General features: G+C 35.6%; 1 protein-coding gene across 3 annotated transcripts in view; it reads left to right on the forward strand.

Annotated features, from left to right (window-relative positions):
• LOC149801590 (ceramide glucosyltransferase-like) overlaps positions 1-23,916 on the forward strand; it is a 132,274-nt gene that overhangs the window by 83,431 nt on the left and 24,927 nt on the right. For all 3 annotated transcript variants that reach the window (XM_089955841.1, XM_089955842.1, XM_089955843.1), the window contains exons 5-8: positions 326-428; positions 9,604-9,705; positions 10,552-10,667; positions 12,878-13,056. In XM_089955841.1, coding sequence (XP_089811967.1) covers positions 326-428; positions 9,604-9,705; positions 10,552-10,667; positions 12,878-13,056 — 500 coding nt within the window. The remainder of the gene's footprint in view (positions 1-325; positions 429-9,603; positions 9,706-10,551; positions 10,668-12,877; positions 13,057-23,916) is intronic.

Below are 23,916 nucleotides of genomic sequence, written 5' to 3' on the forward strand. Positions count from 1 at the left end.
GAGGGAAAGGTGTATGTATGTATATATGTATGTTTCTATGTATGTACAGCACCTCTTAACTGTAGTATCATCTTGTTACCAATGTTTGAAAAATGAATTGCATAAACATTTAGGAAGATAAACTCTTCCACATAAATGTAAACGTGAAGTACAAGATAGACTATAAAAGATAATGATGTTGCTGTCTGATATGTCTGGTGCATTGTTTTTGCATGGTTGACTTGCCCATTTTGTCCACCCATGATATCTCACAGTACCCATATAATAACGTATATATATGAATTTATATGAATATAATATACAAATTCTTTTATTCTAATTTCAGTTTGAGTTATTATTTTGTGTTCAAGATGAACAAGATGAAGCAATAGCATTAGTCAATAAGCTGTGTGAAAAATATCCTAAGGTTGATGTCAGACTTTTTATAGGTGAGTAATGAAGTTTATCATTAAGTCTATAGTTCCTGTTAACAGGGTAATAAACGAGCTGTAGATAATCTGACACAAGGCTCTTTTTCATTTGTCATGAGGGAGATAACTCTTCTCCAAAATTGAGTTCAATACTAGAGGTATTCCCACCCATTTTAATGGTAATTCATAGTGGTGCAGTTTTCTTTTAATCATGAGCTTTGATCAATACATCCAGCTACAGTAAGTATTTTGATTATTGGTAATAATCTTTTAAGGTCATTTTGATATCTACAGGGTTCCCACACTGTTGGGAGAAATTATTTTCCTGAAAGTGAAAAGTTCTTGAATTTTGCAAATATTGATGAAAGTTGGGAAGAATCCAGGAATTTTTTGCTACCACTTGATAATGGAAACAATTATGTAATTGAGGTGTAACTGAACTGATCGTGAGTTAAATTTTTTGAGTTCAGACTGAATATTTGGAGGTTGCAGTATGGATGATTTGGATGTTTGCCATAAACATATTTGGATAGTCAATCCAAACACTCAGTCACTTACATTCATCTAGTAGACTGGTTAGTCCACAGACAGCACCATGTGTGTATCTTTTCTTATGTAGAAGGTATGAAGACCAGTCTAACTTCCCAATAAGCCAACATGTCTGCAACATGTGATCTCTGAGAGTGTAAAAGATAAATTGTGCAGCTTATCATCACCAGTTTCACTTTTGATATGACAGGAGAATTGGGAGAAGTTTTGTCCCATATATATTGGGCAGGTTTTAAGAAATGATGTAGCCCTTGTGAGTATCAGTACAGGTTTGGTCACTGGTTTATTGGATTACATGCAGAAATAAGTTGATTTTACAGACAGTTCAATCCTTTTTTATACAGTATAATTTTGAAGGTCTTTTTTGTCAAAATATGAACAAACCCTTTCGTAATTAAGTCTTTTTAAGTGATGGAATTTTAACAAGTCATCTTATTGAGGTTAGGTTTCTTGAAAAACATTAAGTTTTTGTTTTTGGCACAAATTATTTCAGGATTAAAAGTTTTTCCTTTTTAAGATAAGATTCTAATATTTTGCATTTGTTTTTGTTTTTTTATATACTGTGATAGGAAATGTTTACTTTGTAGATAGTGCATATTAGCAGTGAAATGATTCATCGTTATATTGCTGTACTGTTACACATATCAAAGTGGTGGAAAAATCAGTACAAAATGATACCTTTTTTTAATCTTTTGCAGTTGGCCAGAATTTTCTTAGTCGTTTCCCTTCTTATTTTTTAAATTGAGAATTCATATCAGCTATTCTAGGCACAAGCATTCATTTTTGTTAGTTAAAACAAAAAAGACTTGGCAATACTCAGTCGCCATCTACAAATTAGCACCATATTGCCACCCCTTTTGCTGCCATTACCATGGTAATTATTTTATTGCAACAACTTGTTTGGAATAAAGTAGTCCGAGTTTCCTTTGACCCTTGCCACCCTATTTTTGATCTTTGGAGATTTATGTTTGGGTATAGGATCAGAGCCAATTGCCTATCAAAAAGGTGATAGTCACCAACACCATGTGGTGTCAGCATGGGGCAGATATGCCAACCCTCCCGTTTTTTTGCAGGGGACTCCCTGAATTTTACCGCACCTCCTGCTCTCCCACATTATTTTTTTTTCTCCTGGGGAAAAATTGTTTTGTCCAAAAAAGAATTATGAAAAATTCATTTTGAACAAAAAATGTTTTGGAAATTCCCCATTGTGTAAGATTGGTTGTTGTTGTTGTTGTGCGGTTTAACGCCATTTTTCAGCACACGATAGGCTATGTATGGCGGCCAGTATTAATGGTGGAGGAAGAACCCGGGAAAACCCTGGGAAGAACCACCAACCCACGAGAAGCTACTGGCAAGCTTTCTCACATACCCATATTGGCCGAATCCTAGACTCGAATCCACGCAGACAGAGGTGAGATGGCAGTGATCCGTAACGGAGAGCGCTTTAGACCACTCGACCACTCGGGGCCCCGTGTAAGATTGGAAGTGTGCCGAAGTTCTGTGAAAACCTCGCAAACTTGAATCACTGTGATTGATAATCTTTTCTACAATGTCTAAAAGAAAGGGAGATTCGGATTAAGCTTCTTATAGCCTGGAATTTCGATGCCTGACTCGTGGAAGTGATAAACGCAGACCTGCCAACTCTTACGATTTTGCCATAAGTCTTACCAAAATTACCCTTAAAATATGGACTGACATTATACTAGCAAAATCTAAGGAAAAATCGTTGTCAAAAAAACCAGATACTTGGGTCATGTGTTTTATTTGGATCCAGGTTTCATCTTAGTCAGTGTTTCCCTTTACACACATTTGTGCGTCAGGGACGCACGCTGGAGAAAATTGATGCACACATTTTGTTACTGTGCGTTTTTTTGATGCAAAGGATTTTCATAATATGATCATGATGTATTTAATACCCAATGCATTGGACGATGGATGGCATCGTATATACTTCGCGTATAGGCATTGACTGGTTCCCCGCTTTGTTTGCTCCCTGCCTTGCACTCCTCTATTTGTATAGCAAAGTGCAACGCAGGGAACATATAAAACAATGAACCAGACTAGCATAGGCAATGTTATGACAGAGTAGCTTCCCCTAATCTCGCGAGTTTCTCGCGATTTCCATCGAGCTCAGCAAGCTGTTCTAGATATTTAACATCAAGGCTCGTTGCATTAGAAAGTGATCTCCAGATTAAAACGTCATGCACTAAAAAGCATTAGCGAAGAAAGTGAAAGAAGCAGAACACAAAAGAGTAACTGTGGATCTAACTTTAATGAAAAATGGAGAAAATTATTCCCTTGACTGGAATATTCATTATGATTACCTGTGTGACTTCTGATCGTGTGATTGCAAAGACTGCAAAAGTGAATAATCCTTTCGTGACAGATTTTAAAATTTTTAAAATTAGGCCCTCGTTCGCCATAAGATATCTGGAGAACACATTATAACCTAAGACATTATTTCACAACAAAGAAATCAGTAAACTTGCAGAGACAAATGCGTTATTTGGATTAAAAAGTCAGCGGGTCATTGCAGATTTTGTTGCTTTTTAACTTTTACTGCAATAAAAGAAAGATTTTAAAGTTCAAGTGTAACTTATTAGAAAGAAGATGAATCAGTATCCTCTTTGATATTTGGATAAATGTGTTCTAGGACGAAGTACAATGAAACCTATGATAGTACACACTTGATGAAAGGCAGTAAATTAACTCCTATTTGGTTAAAAAGATTTATTTGGCTTTTGTATTGGCTTATATGTAATGTGTTGGGCTATAATATTGTTGAGGAGACTGTTAAAAGTACGACTTTAAAAGAAAAATGAACTAGTAAAATTATTCTTTGAATGGACAATGCATTTGTTTGTTAACTGTGCATGTTGGTGTATTTGTATGTTTAGAGAAAGAGAGAGAGAGAGCATGTTGTGCAAGTTGCAATATCCTATTTCAAGCTGAAAAAGTACGAGTCATATGAAAATTTGTCAGTACATTTTTGACCCCCACATTTTTCATTTGACCCCCAGTTTTGACACCTAGGGGTTTCTTGTACCCTCAATTTTACACCCCTGGAGGATACACTGCTTAGTATTAGTGAAAATAGGGAACCAGACTAACTTTTTACAGCAGCACCCCAGGTACTGCACCTATTTGTTCATGCGAAGCGTCTGCATAATCAAATTGTTGATTATAGCATTTTTTAAAATGGCGTCAGGATTGCGATACATGTTTAAGATGAAAAATGAAAATAAGCTTCTTGAAAAGTGTTAACAATCAACACAGAGGAATAAAAAGGAGTATTCAGATTCTTGTGAATAAAAGCCGGAAAGGACTCATTTACGTTTATTGGACATCACATTCCAATTTGAGTATGTCTCATGGCGGGAGATATGATTGCCGTTGTCATGTGAAATGGAAAAGAATTTCCAAGAATTATGTCAGGTTGAGAGATAGCAACAAGCCATTGAGCTACATAGGGTTTGGAACTAGAGTTTGTGCAACTGTACTAGTGGTAAATAAAGTCTACGCGTACTTTACAAACTTTTCAGTTGAACATATTGTTTATCGTCAATGCATCGAACTTTTAATTGCATTTTCCAGCTGTACAATAGCAGTTATTGATATTTTGTTACATCTTACTGAAAACTGGACAATCTTACGAAAAAAATCAACTGTCTTACTGAGACAGACTCGTCAGGGTTGGCAGGTCTGTAAACATACAGCGTTTCACAAGACGCGCAATTCATGTTTAATTGTTGCCAGGTGCGGGCCTGATGATTGTCGTCAACCTCTCCAGTCACAAAAGTAAGTTTTTTTATCTTACTGTTTATTTTTATGGCCTTAATTGTATGCTGCAAATTGTAATTTGAGTGCCAGCATTAAAATTTATGATTATCTTTAGTGAAATTAGGATACACTGATAGATCAGTTAAATCAGGTACAGTTTAATAAATGACAATTGAATCGATACATCTGCAGATAATGAAAATACTAAGACTTCATTATTATTATTATTATTATTATAATTATTATTATTATTATTTAGCCATAAACTCGAAAATGTACTTTAACATTTTAGATTTATCAGCTCTTTCCTAAGAACTACATCTGCTTGCCTAAGATATATAGTAAGATTGGGAAGAGAAATACTTAATTGTGTCTGAAGTTTTAATAAAAAGTAAGAAACATTAAATGCAATTCATTTTTGTGAATGAATGCAATTTATATTTTGGTACCTTTTGTTTCTGAGTCAGTATTTTAAATTTCATGTACTTTATTTCACAGACACTTAAAATCTCCACTGGCAAAGAGAAACACCCAGGATTGTCAGATTGTTTCAGACTTGTGGATTCATCCCTTGAGGAAGCTGTGACCAAAGCTGAAGTACTTTTTACTGGGTTTCTCATTGAAGATAATATCCCTCTGTCTGCAGCTGATCATGCAGGTGCCCTTTTCAAGGCTATGTTCCTACATCCATCCCATTCAGCATACAACATCATTAAAAAATATCAGTGTGGACGAACAAAGACAACATGTGTTGTTAAGGAACTGGCAGCAGCTTCTATAGAAAGTTTAGTTCAGACAATGAAAAGTGGGTCATTTAGCATTGATACAGATGGTTACAATGACAGGGGAGACAAGTTATACCCACTTCTTGTTCGCTGTAGTGAAAATGGAAATACAAGAACGAAACTTCTAACATTCTTGAAGTGCACAGAAAAGCGAACAGAGGATAACATTGTAAAAATAATTGCATTGCATTCATCACAGACAGTGCCAGTGTTATGATAGGAATGAAGAGTGGTGCCTATGTATTTTTGCTGCATTTTGCATTTGTCATCGACTACACTTGGCTTGTGAATGGGCTCGCAAGAGCTTGCTATTAATGTACAATCGTTCTTTCATGACATTTATTACTACATGGAAAAGAGCACCAATAGGATGCATACATTGATACATTACCAAGAAGAAGCAGGTGTTGATATCATTAAGGTGTACAAGCATGGTAGCACTAGGTGGCTGTCTCTTGGAAAAATGACAAAATGGGTACTCAAGCATTGTGATCCACTTACAACCTGGCTGTACATGTTCTGAGGTTTCCTAGGAAATCTTGGACAAATTTCCTAGGATAAACCTTAGAGTATTGGTTGCTGACTTTACGAGGTAATAGTCCAAGGACAATATTTTATTCTCAATGTCCAAGGTTTTTGTAACCAATACTCCGAGGTTCCCTGGCAATCCTCAGATGGCCGGGCACATTGATTCCATCACTATCCTGCATCTCTGCTGTTTCGGTAACAAAACTCTACATCATGTTTCTGGCTTTGATATTCCAAAATCATGGAAGGTAAGATAATTCATTTCCTAAACTTTTCATGTGAAATTCCAGCATGACACACGCATGGTCCAACATGGAAATGAATATGGCACAATAACTGCTAGCATGCGAACTTCTTTCCACTTAATGTTGATGTCCCATGGCTTGTAGAACTGTTGATGTCTATAGATGAATTCCTTGTTGAAATCATTAATACTCATCACAACAGCATGAAATTACGAGGACCAGAGCAAAGTTTTATACTCACATTTAGTATAAAACACAGAGTACACATTTATAAGAGATGCAGATGGCGATCTAAACAGTGGAGGGTGGGTGGCATACATTCAGGAATGGAAGAAGTAATTCACACGTGGTGGATGTTTTCAGTGACAGATAAAAATGTCATGATCAAATATGCCAAAGTTTCGTAGGTCAAACCTCATCTCATATCTCAACGTTTAACATCAAATGATCTTCACATTAATTGGACAATGTTTGTGCATGCAAAACTCCATTCAGAATACCATTAAGGTATTTCAACATAGTGAACTGCCTCATGTTTTCTGACTTTGTTTCATGTTTTTACATTATCATTATTAGTATTATTTTTGGAAAAGGAATGTAGTTCTTAATAGTGCCTGCTATTTTGGTTTGTTGAGTTTAGATATTACATTATGAAGCATATTGGATAATTGGAGCTGTGAAAAGTGTTAATGGAGATACCAGTGGGTGATTTTGAGCCTGAAAATAGTTCTAAATGCAAATCTGATTTACTTGCTGGATGAACAAAAATAGATGGCATGCCAGTCAGTCACCCTTTCAGCAAATGTAGAGATGGCGGATTACCAAGCCAAATTAAAATCCAGGCAATTTAAAAGTGGAACACAATTTTCATTTCTTTTTGCAAACAATTTACCCGGGCAGAATCATGTACTACAAAATATATTTATCTGTCAGGGTTAAGATAAAGTGACTAAATAAGAATGAAAAATTAAATGAAATTAAGAAGTAAAGATATTTATGTAATCAAAATACCTCTGTCTGGTGGCTAAAGTGAGTCCTGCATCTGATAAAATGGAGCAGCCTTATATGGCCTAAAATATTGAAATTGGTGACAACTAATAAGTACTCTGTTTGAAAGTATTTTTTTTGTATATTGTCTTGGATGAAAATGGCATATAAATAGATGTAAGTATGTGTCAGTAATCTGCATACTGGATATGCAAGCAGTAAATCACATAAAAGAACACATTATGTGTATCAATAATGTATCATATTGCTGGCAGTTTCTTGAATTGACATGCGGTACAGGTGTGTCATTCCACCCCAAATGCATATCGATATCAAGTGGTACCTGTACCAGATCCTTGTATGAGGTTTTCAATTTGCTGACACTAATATTTGTTTTAATTAAATGTTGTTTTAGTTAAGAGATATTCTACTTGGGACATCTATTCTACTTGGGACATTGTTATCTTGATTCACCACTGATTATTCTGATTTCTTTAGAATTAAAAGTTTAGTTCATTCTGTTATTCTTTCCTCATGCCAACATAACACAGCACAGCAGAGTAAAGTTGACATTTTCATTCTCTAAAGTGAAATCACACAGCATGCAAATTTTTATAAATTTTCAGCAGTGAAACTTGTTTCTTGTGATAAATTTTGGTTTAATACATGGTCACATGTCCAGTTCAAAATTTATGGGAGAGTCTTGAAACAAACATCTTTTGATTTGAAATAATGTGTTTTATAAGCTAAAATGTTCTTTAATTTCATTTATTAATGATCATATGTGAACATTTAAAAAAAATTAAATTCTTCTGGAATTTTTTTCTTTAAATAAGCATGGGAACCATGTATCAAGCCTATTTATATTTTTGATGTAAATCTCTGCTTTTCAGAGAAAATAAGAGGTAGGTGTAATTAGCCAAAAAAAATAAATGTGTTTCCTATTGCACTGATTTTAAAATTAGGTTGATAGGGACTTTTAAAAATAATTTTTTTGTTTTAAACATTATATATAATTGATTATTATATCTATAATGTACTATGTGCATCAAGGACTGGGCTTAACTGGCTCAATTAATTGCACCAATCAGTTTTGGAATTTTTATTCTTTTTTTAATTTTTATCTATTCTTAATTATTAATATTTTTTTATCCTGAGGGAGGGGGGTGCTAGAGTAAGCAATGAAAAAGAGGGACAGTCGGCTGTTGGGAAACTCAAATTTTTTGGGGTTGGGGGGGGGGCCTTACATGGCAAAATAATTGTATTGTTTTTGAGACTCTTATATAGACATGATTTGTAGACCATACATGCTAAAGTGACAAACATACAAGATACAGAAGCACAACATGCTTAAGTTGGCAAATGTTCTAAACTTTGTTTAAATCAATTTAGTAAAGTTGTTCAGAATTAAAGAATGTATTATGATGCATGCTCTGCTTATAAAAACATTGCTTCATAAATATTCATTAACTCCAAATTCTTGAAGATAAGTCAGTGAAATGATTTACAAATTTATTTTATTCCTTGTTTAATTTTTCATTGGTGATAAAGTATGTTCGTTTCTGTACCAAATAACTGGTATTCACAGAATATAGATACATTAAGTTCAAGTATAAATAACTGGTATTCGTAGAATATATGTAATACCTTCATTTTAACTTGGCTGTACATAGATCACTTCCCAATTGACCAATAAATAAAAAAAGGTTGAGTGAGGTATATTCTCTATCAGGGCTTGAAAAAAAATCACATCTCTACTCATCTGATTGGATAAGGATGAGTAGACTTTTTCAGAACAGATAACATAAATTATAGCAACTAATAATTTCCTGGAGGATGTGTAGCAAGTTTTCTAAGCTTGTTAATCCACAATTTATAACACATTACCCAACAGCTGTCCATAAAGAGTCTCTTCCTGCAAGATCCATAGGTGACTATTACAGACAGTGATGCTAGTATTTTTAGAGTTTTGTGCCATTTTGGACATTTAGTGATGAAATATTTGGTAAAATAATTTTGTACTGGCAGGTTATACATTTGACTCAGTCATTCATGATATTTTGGGGTGATGAGACTATTTTTGGGGGTATTTGATCATTAGGTATACTTTGGTAATGCCATTTTACTGACCAATTGCTTGCTGCAGGTATTAAATTTAAGTGGTGTTTATGATTAGAATTACTGTTGTGAAGATTTAATTTTTAATGTACAAATATAATGTACCGGGTAGTCACTTTATTGTTTTAGCACAATTAGCAAACATTATATCATAGACGTATGTTATGTTTTGGTTTACAGTTACTTTGTATGCTTTTACAGGTGGCAGGGATGGAATTATTAATCCCATGGTGCACAATATGGCTCCAGCCTATGATAATGCCAAATATGATCTGGTTTGGATTAGTACCAGCAGAATCAAAAGTAAGTCTTGGGTGTGTGCATGTGCATGTCTGCAGTAGTCACAGCTTATGGTATTGCCAGTTATCAACTGATGCATCATGTTGAAAACATTACTTTTGACTTCAGCTGTGGCACATACTACAATTTGGAAGATACAGAAAATGGAATTTTGGTTAAATGTCAGTAAAAGAATGGATACTCAAAGGAAAATGTACTTTAGACGAGTCACCAATCAGTTAGCACGTGCCACCACAGTACTAGACATGATCTAGACTGGTTCTGTGTTTAAAGATACTTTGCACATAAGCAAAACTTATGAAACAGAAAACCAATGGTTGATATTATGCTTACACATGTTGGTAGCTCGTTTGGTAGAGTGTAATTTATTAGTTGTGGATTCAGTACCCATTGTTATCAGCCTGAGTTGGGTACCTTGGTGTGTCATTGGGAAAGGCACTTAGCTCCAAATCCCCACATGATATAGCTAATAAAGTGCAGAAAGTACTTTTAAAAACCAACTAGCTAACCAAACAAACCATACTTATCTGGAGGAGAAGGGTGTTGGTAACTTCAGTTGTCTACATGTTATTTTTTAAATGACTGATAAGCTTTTATTATTATTTTTTATTCATCCAAGATATGAGCCAGATAAATTACAACAGGGTACCAGTGATACCCAGATGACTGAAAACACTGGCTAAAGTCCACATGTTTACTTTAATATAAATATTGATTAATAAAAATTAAGATTATATGTTGTCATATATTGCTTAGGCTTACCTTCCCATCCCAAAGTTTAAAGTATTTAATGCTAATGCATTTTTTATGTCTTCTGAATTCATAAATATTTTTATCTTTTCTTTATAGGTAATACTGACATTATTTTAGATATGATATGCAAGCTTCAGAAGCCAAATGTTGCTGTGTGCCATCAAATGCCTTTTTATTTGGATCAAAAAGGATTTGCAGCAACTGTAGAAAAAGTGAGCTGAATTTTTCCTTGCAAATAATTTTATTCTGTAACATATAACCAAGGTGTTGACTAATATATTGTTAATTTTTATTAATGTTGAAACAAATATTACATTTTTCAGTTTGAATATCCATAGCTTATGTTTGAATTTTATTCAGATATTCATTGTACTGCCAACGTGAAATATTTACCAGCAGCACTGTCAGCTTGGGTTAAATCAGAAGCTACAAAGCCACAATTTTGAACAAATTATGGAAACAACTGTGACCCATCATAATTAACTATTTGAGATTTAAGGGGTATTCTCAAAACCATTTGATACATTGATGGAATATGTATAGCCTGTCTAAGCCTTGCCCAGCTTTCACCAAACATCACAATTTTAGTATGTACTTGTCTGTTTGACTCGTGTTTGTATCAACATTAACTTTTATGACCAGTGCATTGATGGACAATTGTTTTGAAAACTTGGCTATTTTCAATATGTTTGTTGTAATTTCTAGATGACAACTATCAGTAATTGACTCAACTCAAGATTCATAATTTTTGTGTGAGCTGGGTCTGATTGGGTGAGCTTTTCGAAGTCTGCACAGCTCTTTAAATTCTGAAGGCTTATTTAGCCATTATTTTTTAATTGTTATTAATACAGTTGTAATTAAAACTAGTCATAAATGTCTGAATATGATTTTTAGAATACTTAGGTCTTCATGGTAATTCGGAATAAAACCAACAGCCTCAATAACAGACTTAAAGAAAACTCCATCTGGATACGCAGGAGTTATTTCATATAGGAAGCCAGGGTACTTACATTGGAATGTACTTGAGATGAACATTTCAGCAGGTGGACGAAATTTGGGAGCAAACCTTAGGATTTCATGGTTAAAGGGTGATCTCCATAAAAACAGTTGAGTCATTCTTTGAAAGACAAAGAAAAACATTGAAACTTCTGTTTAAGTAAGACATTTGCACAACTGCAGAGGAAAAGTTGGGAGAAGTATGTTTGAATATAATAGCAAATCCCCCACACCTGAAACTTATTTGGTGCTGTTCCAGTCATTGGCTGACAACAATACAACTATAGATGTTACTTTAGCATTACAATGACAAATGGCTTTTGTATATAGCAGTGATTTGGAGCTGTCTACATTTCACTCTAAAATAAAAGCAATTAAGATTAAGGGGTTAGTGGATGGGTATGTGGCATTGAATAAAACTGCTTATGACAATTTGGCCAATAAACTTGTTTTAAGTTGATGAACATTGGTGATCTATTGTTTTCCCTTAATGACATTGGTGAATTTACTTATAAATTAGGATGAGAAAGTTATTTAGACCACCCCATTGTTTGTTGCTTGTATGTGTATACCAGATGACTCAGCAAACATCTGTTTGTTATTGTTTACACTGGATTTGATCTATGATTGCACACAGGATGCATTGAAGGCAAACAAAAAAAGGCTGAGTGGCTTTATTATTGATGGTTCGATAATAATTAGATTTGTCCGGTTTTTAAAGAGCTAACATCTTTTAAAAATAAGCAAGATTACAACTTATCTTGCCAATTATTAATTCAAACTCTTTTCTATTTTTGCTCTTAAGCTTTATTGTACATCGGGCATTAGTGTATTGAAAGTGTACATCTTCATCTATAAATGATACAATGAATATACAAATGCCAATTTGTGATTTGAATAGTTGCCAAAAATTATTTGAATATTTGTTTCAGTGCTATTATTTATATTGAATATGTTGTTGTGTTACAAAATACAACTGAAAGAGGCTGTGTCAGATCTTTTGTGAATTCCAGCACTTAGCTGTCTTAATTGATTGGTAGCTCTCTGCAGGTCAGGTCTGTGTTATCCCTAGACCACTAATCAGGACAGGGTGCTCTTTGCCTATTAGGACGTTTTTAACATGGTAAAATCTCTTCTAATGGCAACCCCATTATAAGAGAGTGCATTTATATGCACACCATTGATGTAATTGGATTGCAAGTTAGAAAAATGGGTAAGTGAGGTATATGATGCCAAGTTAATGACCAAATTGCTCATTCAGAATGTTACTAAATATAATTCAGAAAACTTGCAGAGAATTAAGACAAGGCATCATCCATTGAGAACAGAACACCTTTGGTATGGCAGGATGTAGTACCTGTGTAAAACAGTCTAGGTACAACACTTGGTCTGCTGCTTTCAGTGACTTTTATCTTCTCTTTTACAGATATATTTTGGTGGTGCCATGGCTAGATATTATCTGGGTTTCAATGCTGTAAACCTGTGCTGCTGTACTGGTATGTCCTACATGTTTAAAAAGCCATTGCTGGATGAGTTAAATGGATTAAACTGGTATGGCCGATATCTAGCCGAAGATTACTTTTTAACCAAAGCTCTGCATGACAAGTAAGTGGTTATTTCTGTTTGATTTATTATCACAGTGTCAATAAAATTAAGAGTAAATAGTTTTTTAGTTTATTTTTAAAATGATTTCATTGCAGCCTATATCTTAGATGCTTCATATATATTGCTTCAGGATCCTTCCATGCTTTATCAAAAGTAGGTAGTTGTGACTGTTTTGAATAGATTTACTAATTTTTATCATAAAATTGGTTATTCAGACATTGATCCATTTTCTAATGCAAGTTCTTTATTCACCGAACTTGAAATATAAAAGTATATTTGCATAAACTATATCTTGAATCAGTACTAGATTTCTTTGACGTATTTTGATAGGGAAATGGAAAACTTCTGTCGTGTTCATTTCTTTCTTTGTTTGGACTAACATTCTTTGACAGTTTTACTTCAAAATTTGTCAAATCTTCACAAGTGGATGTATGTTTTTAAGTCTAATGCCACATAATGAGAAGCATGTCAATGTAACATATTATTCAGGATTTCACAAGTGGAATCTGGTACAGCCTCTATTTTGGATCCTGCATATCCTATACTCATGAAACTTAATATTCTCCAGGTTATACAAAATCATTGGATATTTTGACCCACTCTAGTGATTACTGGTGTGTGTTGGATATACAGCACCCCATAAATTGGTTACACATTTGAATCAGGTCTTACCAAATGTAAGATGTTGATGTATCATTGTAGATGGAGTATCAATAAACTTTCAATACCAGTAAGTCAATATGACATGCTTCCAATCAACACCTTTCTTACTTTAATCCATTTACAGTTCATATCTTTTCAGCTTGCTCTATTTGTCTTATGGCTGTCAAACTTTAAATTTTCATGCATCCCATATTGACATATGAAATACTGAATATACTTTTGGTGAATATTATTTATTATTATTGTGGGTATCAATTTTTGTGATTGCATCACAACATTTACAGAGATGCTTCCAGGCTGCAGGATTGCACAGTTCTCGCAAAAAGTTATTAGTCATGCAACTTCTCAAAACCAGTGGGGGAAAGGTCACAAATTATTTGTGGTTCCTGAAATTGTACTCTATGCATGCCAGTTAGTTTTTTGTTTCATTTTTATGAAAAACAGAAATTAAAAATGACAGTTTGTAAAAATGAAGTCTTAGTCATCCATTTTGCCAGTGATCTCAATCAAGCTATAATAAGGTAGATACAGTGCACATAATGTGTAATTATATACATATGTTTGACAGGGGACCAGTCTATGGCTTTTTTGTGTGCAGAAATGATCCAGGGGTTCCGATTTAATTGTCCCCTAGAGGGGTATAACAATCTGATGCATTGATCCATGCGAGAAATTTATAGAATGTAACAAACTGAGCTTAAGTATGCCAAAAAGGAAGATAACAGATTTATTTGCATTAAGATTGTCTGCTATGGACGACGCTATAAGATCATCTTCTACAATCGATACTATAGATCAAGTGGAAAGCTCATGTTCTAACACAAAATCTGGTAGCACTGGATGATGTTTGACTGGTTTTTGCTTTTGTGTCACTGAAAAATCAATATCCATGTGGTACAAATATAATAAATAATATGGATTTATATTGTGTTCAGTGCAGAGCACCCACCACCACAAGCGAGTTAACAACAATAATAGCAAAAAATAAAAACTGTGCGCTTACAGGTAAATGTGTGAATTGAGGTACAAAAAAATTCAAATTTGTTTTCCTAACACAGTCAGGAAACAAAATGTCTGGTGGTGCTTCATCAGGAAAATTACCAGGAGCTCCATGCGCTAAAGAGCCAGGAGAAAAACATCTTCCTGGATATAATTATTGTGGTCCTGGAACCTGGCGATATCCGACTTGACAAGCGAGATCAACCAAGACTGTTTAATAAATGCTATTGATCAAGCATGTCACAATCATGCTGTAGCATATAAAAATCAATATCTACAATAACGACATATTTCAGATGTGAAGTTAATTCACTTGTTAAATTCCATAAAGAATAAATCTCTCAGAGAAAAACTTGTTTGTTTCCTAGTAAGATCTGCAATAAAAGGTAAACTAGTGCTAGGGGCCGGTAATTAATCAACCGATTATTTTAATGGAATCAATTTATTATAGCCCAAGAGGATATTGGAAAGGTAGAACAGCGATTAGTAAACTTGCTGATGCAGCAAATGTCATACGTTCTGTTGCTGCAAATTGGTTAGCACGACAGGCAATATGGCAGATTTAGCTACCACCACCGAAACAAATTCAGTACCCACATTTTGATGTCAGCACTCCCAATGAGGCTCATCAAGCAGATATTTTGTTTTAACTACACAGTACCGTTAAAACACTTATGTTGTTGATGTTGCAAGTAGATATAAAGAAGCAGAACCACTATCAGTTAAAACAGCAACTGAAGTTGCATCTGCATTTGAACGAATTTATTCATGTGGTGGTCAATGATGGCCACAGTTGCTACAGGTTGATCCTGTACACATTAACCACCATCACATGATACTCGCCAGTCAACCCATTTATGCTATGATGGACCCTCGTTAATTGCTTTAAATGACCACTCCTTGGCTCTCCACACTACATTGTGCTCTAGACTAAACTAACTGGGACTACATTCTTCATTACTTAAATGTAAACAGAAGCAAAAAGAGAAACGTTTCAAAGCTGGCTGGCGTAGAACAGGTCGAACAATTCCAGTTATCTCCCTTACGTTCTTTCCGACTCAACAATTTACAAATTTGACCGTTAATTTAGATAACCTAATTCAAATTCCTATTAAATCATCAACCTTTGTGTCAACTATCCAACAGATACCTCTGTGTATTGTTTTATTCAATGCCCATTCAGTAGGACCACCGAAAAAGCGCACAGAAATAGTTAATTTTATCAACAATCAGAATATCTATGTCTTTATCCTGACAGAAACATGGCTAAAAAATCACGCGATGAGCCCAAGTATGCGAATCTAACACCCACTGGTTACTCCATCAAGTCTTCCCCCACCACTCTCGCGGAGATGGAATTGCTGTCATCACAAAGAACCCCATGATCAAATGTCTTAACCACACCACAACTTTCAATTTCTACCACACATCATTTGAACTAGTCCAAACCACACTTACACTGGAACAATGGTCAGTCCATTTTTTCTGCCTTCACTGCCCTCCTCCTAGTAGAAAAAAACAAGCTGACTGAATCTCTATTTTTGGAGCAGTTTCCTAATCTCCTGGAGTATGGAAATTTGATAGTTGGCAACATGATTATTCTTGGAGATTTCAACTTTGACTTTGACTGTCCTGGAAACCCAAATACATCAAAATTCCTTGACTCCATTGATGTTTTCAACCTCAAACAGTCAGTTAACAAACCCATCCATAAACATGGTCACAATTTAGATGGGGTTATTCATAGACCTGATAATATTCTACGTTCTTCCCTGGTATCCCACAAACTTGCATCATATCACCTCTGCATTATATGCCATCATGACATATCAGTCCCTAACCCTTCGTCTTTATTTACTACTAAGGGAAACCTCCGTATGATACATAGAACCAGACTAATGCATGACATCCAAGCTAACCTAACAACTTGCCTACCTCCTACAGCAGAACAACTTGATAACTGCCTGCGTTCATTGCTCAACAAACATGCCCCAGCCACCAAGTGCAGATTATCAATTCAAAAGTGTTCTCCATGGTATAATAGTGTTAGAGACCAGCTTTGCACTGCTAAAAGAGACCACTGTAAAGCTGAGAGGCTTTGGCTTTCCACCAGATTCACTATTCACAAGCAGATCTCTGAAGCCGCTAAGAAGAACGTCACAGACATAGAACATGCAGCAAAATCAGACCAGTACAGTACTTAGATCATGGAAAGTTCCAGCTGCAAAGAGCTCTTATTGATTACTAACAAGCCAATGTCAAGGAACAAATCTACACCACTTCCACTTACCTTCTTTCCAGTCAACCTTCCAGACATGTTTGCAAATTTCTTCTGTGACAAAGTACAAACCAATAGAGATAAGCTTGACACCACAATTTCAATTGACTTATCGTCACCATACAGTTGGGATACAGAATTTGAGCGGCAACCATTTGCAGCATTTGAACCTGTCTCTATGGATTTCGTACGCACAATCCTGATGAAGAGTGCACCAAAGTCATGTGAACTTGACCCAATTCCAAGATCACTGCTGCTTGAGTGCTTAGATCCAGTATTACCTTCACTAACTGATGTTATTAATACCTCTCTCTCAGCTGGGGAATTCCCATCATTTTTCAGAATCACCATTGTAAAGCTTCTGCTGAAGAAACCAACACTCGACCATAACGATTTAAAGAACTACTGCCCAGTTTCTAATCTCCCATTCATATAAAAAATATTAGGAAAGGTTGTTCTATCCCAGCTTGTATCACATCTTAATTCAAACAGCCTTTTTAGCAATGTACAATCTGCATATTGCCCTTGCCACAGTACTGAAACTGCTCTTCTAAAAGTAGTTAATAACATTCTCTCTGCTTTGGATAGCGGAAAGATTACAGTCCTTATCCTCCTTGATTTGTCTGCAGCATTTGACAAAATAGACCATGATATATTACTTCCCCGTCTCCAGCATGTATTTGGCATTCATGATACAGCTTTGCTTTGGTTCAAGTCCTACTTGGTCAACATAACACAAATTGTGTCTGCAAATGGAATACACTCCAGCACAGTTGATATATGTTGTGGTGTTCCACAGGGGTCTGTTTTTGGACCTGTTCTCTTCATTCTATACACTCAGCCACTCTAAAGTGTCATAGATCAACATCCAGTGTCTCACCAGTTGTACGCTGACAACACCCAAATATTCAAATCTAGCCACCCAACTGAAGTTAATGCTACCATCCAGGGTGTAGAGAGGTGCATTTCTGATGTGAAATCATGGATGACATGTAACAAGCTACAGATGAATGATGATAAAACTGAGGCCATTCTGATCACAATACAAAGACTTTCTCAGTCACATCCTTTACCTCAAATAATAAATACCAGTAACACCAACATTAAATTCACAGTCTGTACAAAACCTAGGTGTCAGTCTGGACAGTACTCTCACATTGCACCAACATGTCATGAACAAATGCAAGGCTGCATATTTTGAGCTGAGACGCGTCAGCTCCATTCGCAGATATCTTTCAGTTGATGCCACTAAAACTTGTATGTTCATTAGTTCTTTCAAGATTTCACTATTGTAACTCAATTCTGTCTGGTTCATCTCGATATCTACTTCAGAAACTTAAGAAAGTTCAAAACACAGCTGCTTAGATCATACTTAGAGTACCACGATCAGAGCACGCCTCCCCCCTGCTCTGTACCCTACACTGGCTATCCATTTGATCCAGAATCAAACACAAAATTTGTTCTCTGTGCTACGTTTCACTGACGGACTCCAGTCCAACATACCTATCTGACCTCACCCTTGTGTACACACCAGCAAGATACTTAAGCTCCTTTTCTGACAATCGTATACTCATTATTCCCACTACGAAAACAAAGTCATATGGACAATATTCTTTTGCATACCAGGGCCCAGCAATGTGGAATGAATTGCCCATTGAACTTAGACACAAAGACACAGTGATCCCATTCAAGAGTGCTCTTAAAACTTACTTATTTCGACTGCAAGAACAAACTTAAAGACATAATAATGTTCGCTACCTTAAATATTTACAGCATGTTTTTATGTTTTCTAATTTCATGGTGTTTGTTTTCTATAATAATATCATTATATATGTTTTTTTTATGTTATAGGTGTTGTCTAATGATGTAAAGCGCTTAGAGCTTCTAAAGATTAGGCGCTATACAAAGTCCTCATTATTATTATTATTATTATTATCATGGCAAGGAATTTCTTGGTGCAGTATCATCTCTGATGATAAAACATAACCTCACAATTAGTCAAGGACATTCATTGCGATCAGGCAGTTGTTGAATAATTTAATTAAGCACTTGCTGAGCGATTGTTTGGATATCAGTATGCGAAGGAAATAATTCAGAAAGACGAGATCTCGTGAATGGGTTGCAAGACTACCAAGTGTAATGGCTGCATGAAGTAATGAAATTATGTTTGCAATATCTATGAAAACCCATCAATGCGATCACAAGAAAACATTCACCAATACAATGACATGACTTTTCAAAACAACCAGTACTAAGTAATGCAATGTATCCCCCAGGGGAGTAAAATTGAGGGTAAAAAAAAAAACCTTGGTGTTGGAACTGGGGGTCAAATAAAAAATGGGGGGGGAGGGTACAGATAAATTTTCATCTGACCCGTACTTTTTCAGCTTGAAATAGTATATTGCACCATGTACAGCATACTACAGTGGGACCCCGCTATAACACGGTAGTTGGGAGCCATAGAATCCGACCATGTTATGAACCGAACCATGTTACAAGCAGCCATGTACAGTACCAACACATTTTTGGATGGGGGGGGGGGGCGGGCGGAAGTGGGGAGATAATAATGGCGGGTGCGAAAATGCATGCTTCATTGGCACAATTACCATTTTAGATCAATGTATATTAAATGAGAAAAACATTTGCTGTGATAACAGAAATTGCATATATAATATATTATTTTATTCAGAGAACCATGCATTGGTACATACACGTGTCTAGTTTATATATACATGTCTAATCTATAGCATGAAAAGAGTATCAACACCGTGTACTCACCAGCAAATCTCATAACATACATTGAATCCACAATACAAATATTTCCATCAAAAATATCCACACACAGATGTAAAATATTCAATAATTTTGTCACAGATCATTATGTGACTGAATTCAATGGAAAAAAATTAACAAAAATTACGTAACGTGTGTACGTAATGAATGATGAAATAGTACATCCGAAGGTTAATTAATGGTGTCTGTATAAATTTTATACCACTACATTTCTCATCTGTCAGTTGTAATACATTATTATTGTTTGAAAAACTCTGTGATTTTCAGCTGCTTTCTGCTAATGTCACATGCTCTTGGCAAAGTCAATTATAGTTCTCAGCTGAAGAATTTGAACATAGTCGATATCTTGCGTCTCCATCCATCTCAAAGCACACTCTAAACCTTTGACTGCTTCTGTTGCTAATGGTGGACTATCCTTAGGTGTGGTGTCCTCGCTGTCATCATCAGAAGCATCATCGTCAGCATCACAACTGGTGTTATTGAACTTAATATTTTTAATAATTTCCGCATCCAAAACGTGGTCTGCAACTGGGCAGTCATTATCAAAATTGAGCCATTCATCAACGCTTTCACGTGACTGCGTCAGCTCCCCAAATGCCCTCTCAGTCTGGAACACATCATTCTCAGAAAATCCATCAAATAAATGCTGCCCCAAGTCCTTTCTCCCAGCAGTTCTCAATGCAGTGTGGCGTAATGGCATCCCAAGATTTTCCACCGTGGTACATTACTTCTTTCAAATTTAAACTTTTTAGAATCGCCTGGACTGAGGTTTCATCACAAACAATCTTTTTCACAAGTTCTCTGCGATAATTCATTTTAAAAACTGATATTATGCCTTGGTCCAGAGGCTGAATTCTGGAAGTTGTATTCTTTGGGAGGAAGCTAGCTTTTATTTTCCATCCTTACTAACCAGGCATTCTGCAGGTGGGTGTGTGGGGCAGCTGTCCAATAATAACAGTGCCTTCGGCTCTATTTTCAGATTTCTGAGGTAGGATCGAACTGCTGGTACAAATTCAGTTTGAAACCATTTTTCAAATGAAAAGCATCTGTCATCCATGCGTTTTTTGTGGCATCATACGAAAATGGTAGGATGTTCACATTCAAATGATGGAAGCACCTAGGAGATTTGAATTTTCCAATACATAATGGTTTGTGTCATCCCGTTTTATTGACACAAAACAACAACATTAATTGCTCTTTTATTTTCTTAAACCCTTCATGTTTATGTTCATCATTTTTCACAGCTAGGGTGGTGTCAGGCATCATTTTATAGCACAATCCAGTTTCATCACAATTATAAATCTGCTCTGGGGAATATGCACCTTCCTGCATTATTTCCCTCAGTTCATCTGAATAGTTAATAGCAGCTTCAGAATCTGAAGAGCAAATTTCTCCAGAAACTGTCACGTGACTAATCCCATGTCGAACTTAAAACGATTCAGCCATCCATTGCTTGCTCTGAAGCTGGAATCATGCCCATGTAAGTCGGTGTGTAATTTTTCGGCTTGTGCCTTAACAATTGGTCCTGATAAAGGCACTTATTCATCTCTAGTCTGGACAAACCACTGATACAGGGCTGCATCAAGTTGGGTGTCTCCTGCTAGTCTTGCTTTTTTCCTTATCATTCTCTCACTTTTATGTATATCCACAACCATCTCTCTTAATTTTGCTTCTTCCTTCTTCCATCCTCGAACTGTTGATTCATTTGCACCTAAATCTTTAGCTACATGTGATTGTTTAACACCGGACTTAATCCTGTCCAATGCTTCAATCTTTTCTTTAACAGTAAAAGCTTTACGTTTCTGTTTCCCATTTTCCATTCTAAAAATGTCCACTAATTAATACTTTTACTCCTATTGGTTTGAAAGACTACAGCAAGAATAATTGTCACTAAACAATGGGGGTATATTTGTAGGAAATGGACGACATTATTTACTAGTCAACAGATTGCATAAAACAACACCGCCAAGCCATGGGCACGTGTTGGCGGCTTTTGTCTCTTTGATGTTTTATAAATCGTTGCCCCCAATTTGAACAAGTTTAGCTTGGCAGTTGACTTTGATGATGAGCAATGTACTTAAATTAATTGATTAATAGATGGCGAGAATCTTTTATCAACTGCCGCATTGGTTGTTGCTTAGTTGTGTATGCAATTTAGAGAACACATGTCGGATATTATTAGAGCAACGATTGTATACGGAATGCATTCAAGACAAACACAAAGTAGACATGATGGCTTCATTGCTTAAGGATCAGTAATAATAATATTAACACTTATGAGCTGTCATTTTTCAGCAGTAAACAAAGATCAAAGTTCTCAAAAGGCCCAGCCACTGGTTCGTATTTCTGATGTTTATTTTGGCACAAAACTATAAGAAATTGGTTAAATTTTTTAATTTTAGGAGCCACACAACGATTATTTTATATTCGAATTTGTGTGTGATTTCCTCCCCATAGTGATAATAAATTTTCTACACGTTCTTTCTTGCACTTTTAAGAAGAGTATGAGAATAATACATGTCTATGATATTTCAGCAACAGTCATCTTATATTTGAATTTATATGCAATCTCTTCTCGAAAATGATAATAAAACTCTTTACATATTTTATTTTTCATACTTATAAGAATGTTTTGGTTTTTGAGAAAAATACCTGTAATAAAGTACCTGAAATTTCGGGAGCCATGCCACGACCATGTTATATCCGAATTCGCGTTATAACGGAGCACGTTATAGCGGGGTCCCACTGTATCTTTCTCTATAAACATACAAATAAACCAACATGCACAATTAACAAACAAATGCATTGTCCATTCAAAGAATAATTTTATTCATTTTTCTTTTAGTTTAAAGATGTACATCTTTTTGTAGCAATATTATAGACCAACACATTACATATAAGCCAATACAAAAAGCCAAATAAATCTTATTGACCAAATGGCAGTTAATTTACTGCGTATCATAAATCAAAGAGGCTAATGATTTATCTTTCAAATAAATAAGTTACACTTGAGCTTTAAGATCTTTCTTTTATTGCAGCAAAGTTAAAAGCCAACAAAATCTGCAATACCCCCCCCCCGACTTTGTCATCCAAATAATGCATTTGTCTCTGCAAGTTTACAGATTTCTTTGTTGTGAAAGAATGTCTTGGGTGATAAAGTGTTCTCTAGATATCTTGTGGCTAAAAATGGCAGATATTTTAAATTTCTTAAACCCTGTCATGAATGGATTATTCACTTTTGCAGTCTTCGCAATCATGTGATCAGAAGACACACCAGTAATCCTAATGAATGTGCCGTATTCCAGTCAAGGGAATTATTTTCTCCATTTTTCATTAAAGTTAGATACACAATTACTCTTGTGTTCTGCTTCTTTCATTTTTTTCTCTGATGATTCTTAGTGCATGTAATTTTAATCTGAAGATCACTTTCTAGTGCAACAAGCATTGAGATTAAACATTTGGATGACATCTTGCTGAGCTCGATGGAAATTGCACAAGAGCTAGCAAGATTAATGGAAGTAACTCTTTCATAACATAGCCTATGCTAGTCTAGTTCCCTGTTTTGTATGCTCCCTGCGTTGCACTCTGCTACACGAATAGCGGAGTGCAACGCAAGGAGCATACCAATCAGGGAACCAGTCTATGCCTATGCTCGAAGTATACACAATGCCATCCCTCATCCAAAGCATTGGATATTAAATAAATCCTCATCGCATTATGCGAATCCTTTGCGTAAAAATAAACGCATGGCAACAAGACATGGGCGTCAGTTTTCTCCAGTGTGCGTCCTTGATGCACAGACATGTGTAAAGGGAAACACTGAGGTAATGTGACTGTAAGATATTTATATGAACCTGGTGAACTTGGGGAAGGTAAAAATAGAGCAACTGATCCTATTTGGATGTGACGACACATACAATTTCCAGCGTGGTTACATCTACATGTAGACCTGCAATCTACAGACTAGATTCAACTGCTCCTCAGTATGGATTTGTATATGAACAATTGCAAGTAATTCCTGAAGACACTCAGTTGCCACTGTCTTCACTTTTATGAACTAGCACCTCGACGTCGATTACATTCAAGACAGGTGGTCGTGGGTTCGATCCCCGGCATAGTCATACCAA

Source organism: Sinohyriopsis cumingii, chromosome 4 (genome assembly GCF_028554795.1).
Source record: "Sinohyriopsis cumingii isolate HCF-2022 chromosome 4, ASM2855479v2, whole genome shotgun sequence".
In the NCBI taxonomy this organism is placed as follows: Eukaryota; Metazoa; Mollusca; class Bivalvia; order Unionida; family Unionidae; genus Sinohyriopsis; species Sinohyriopsis cumingii.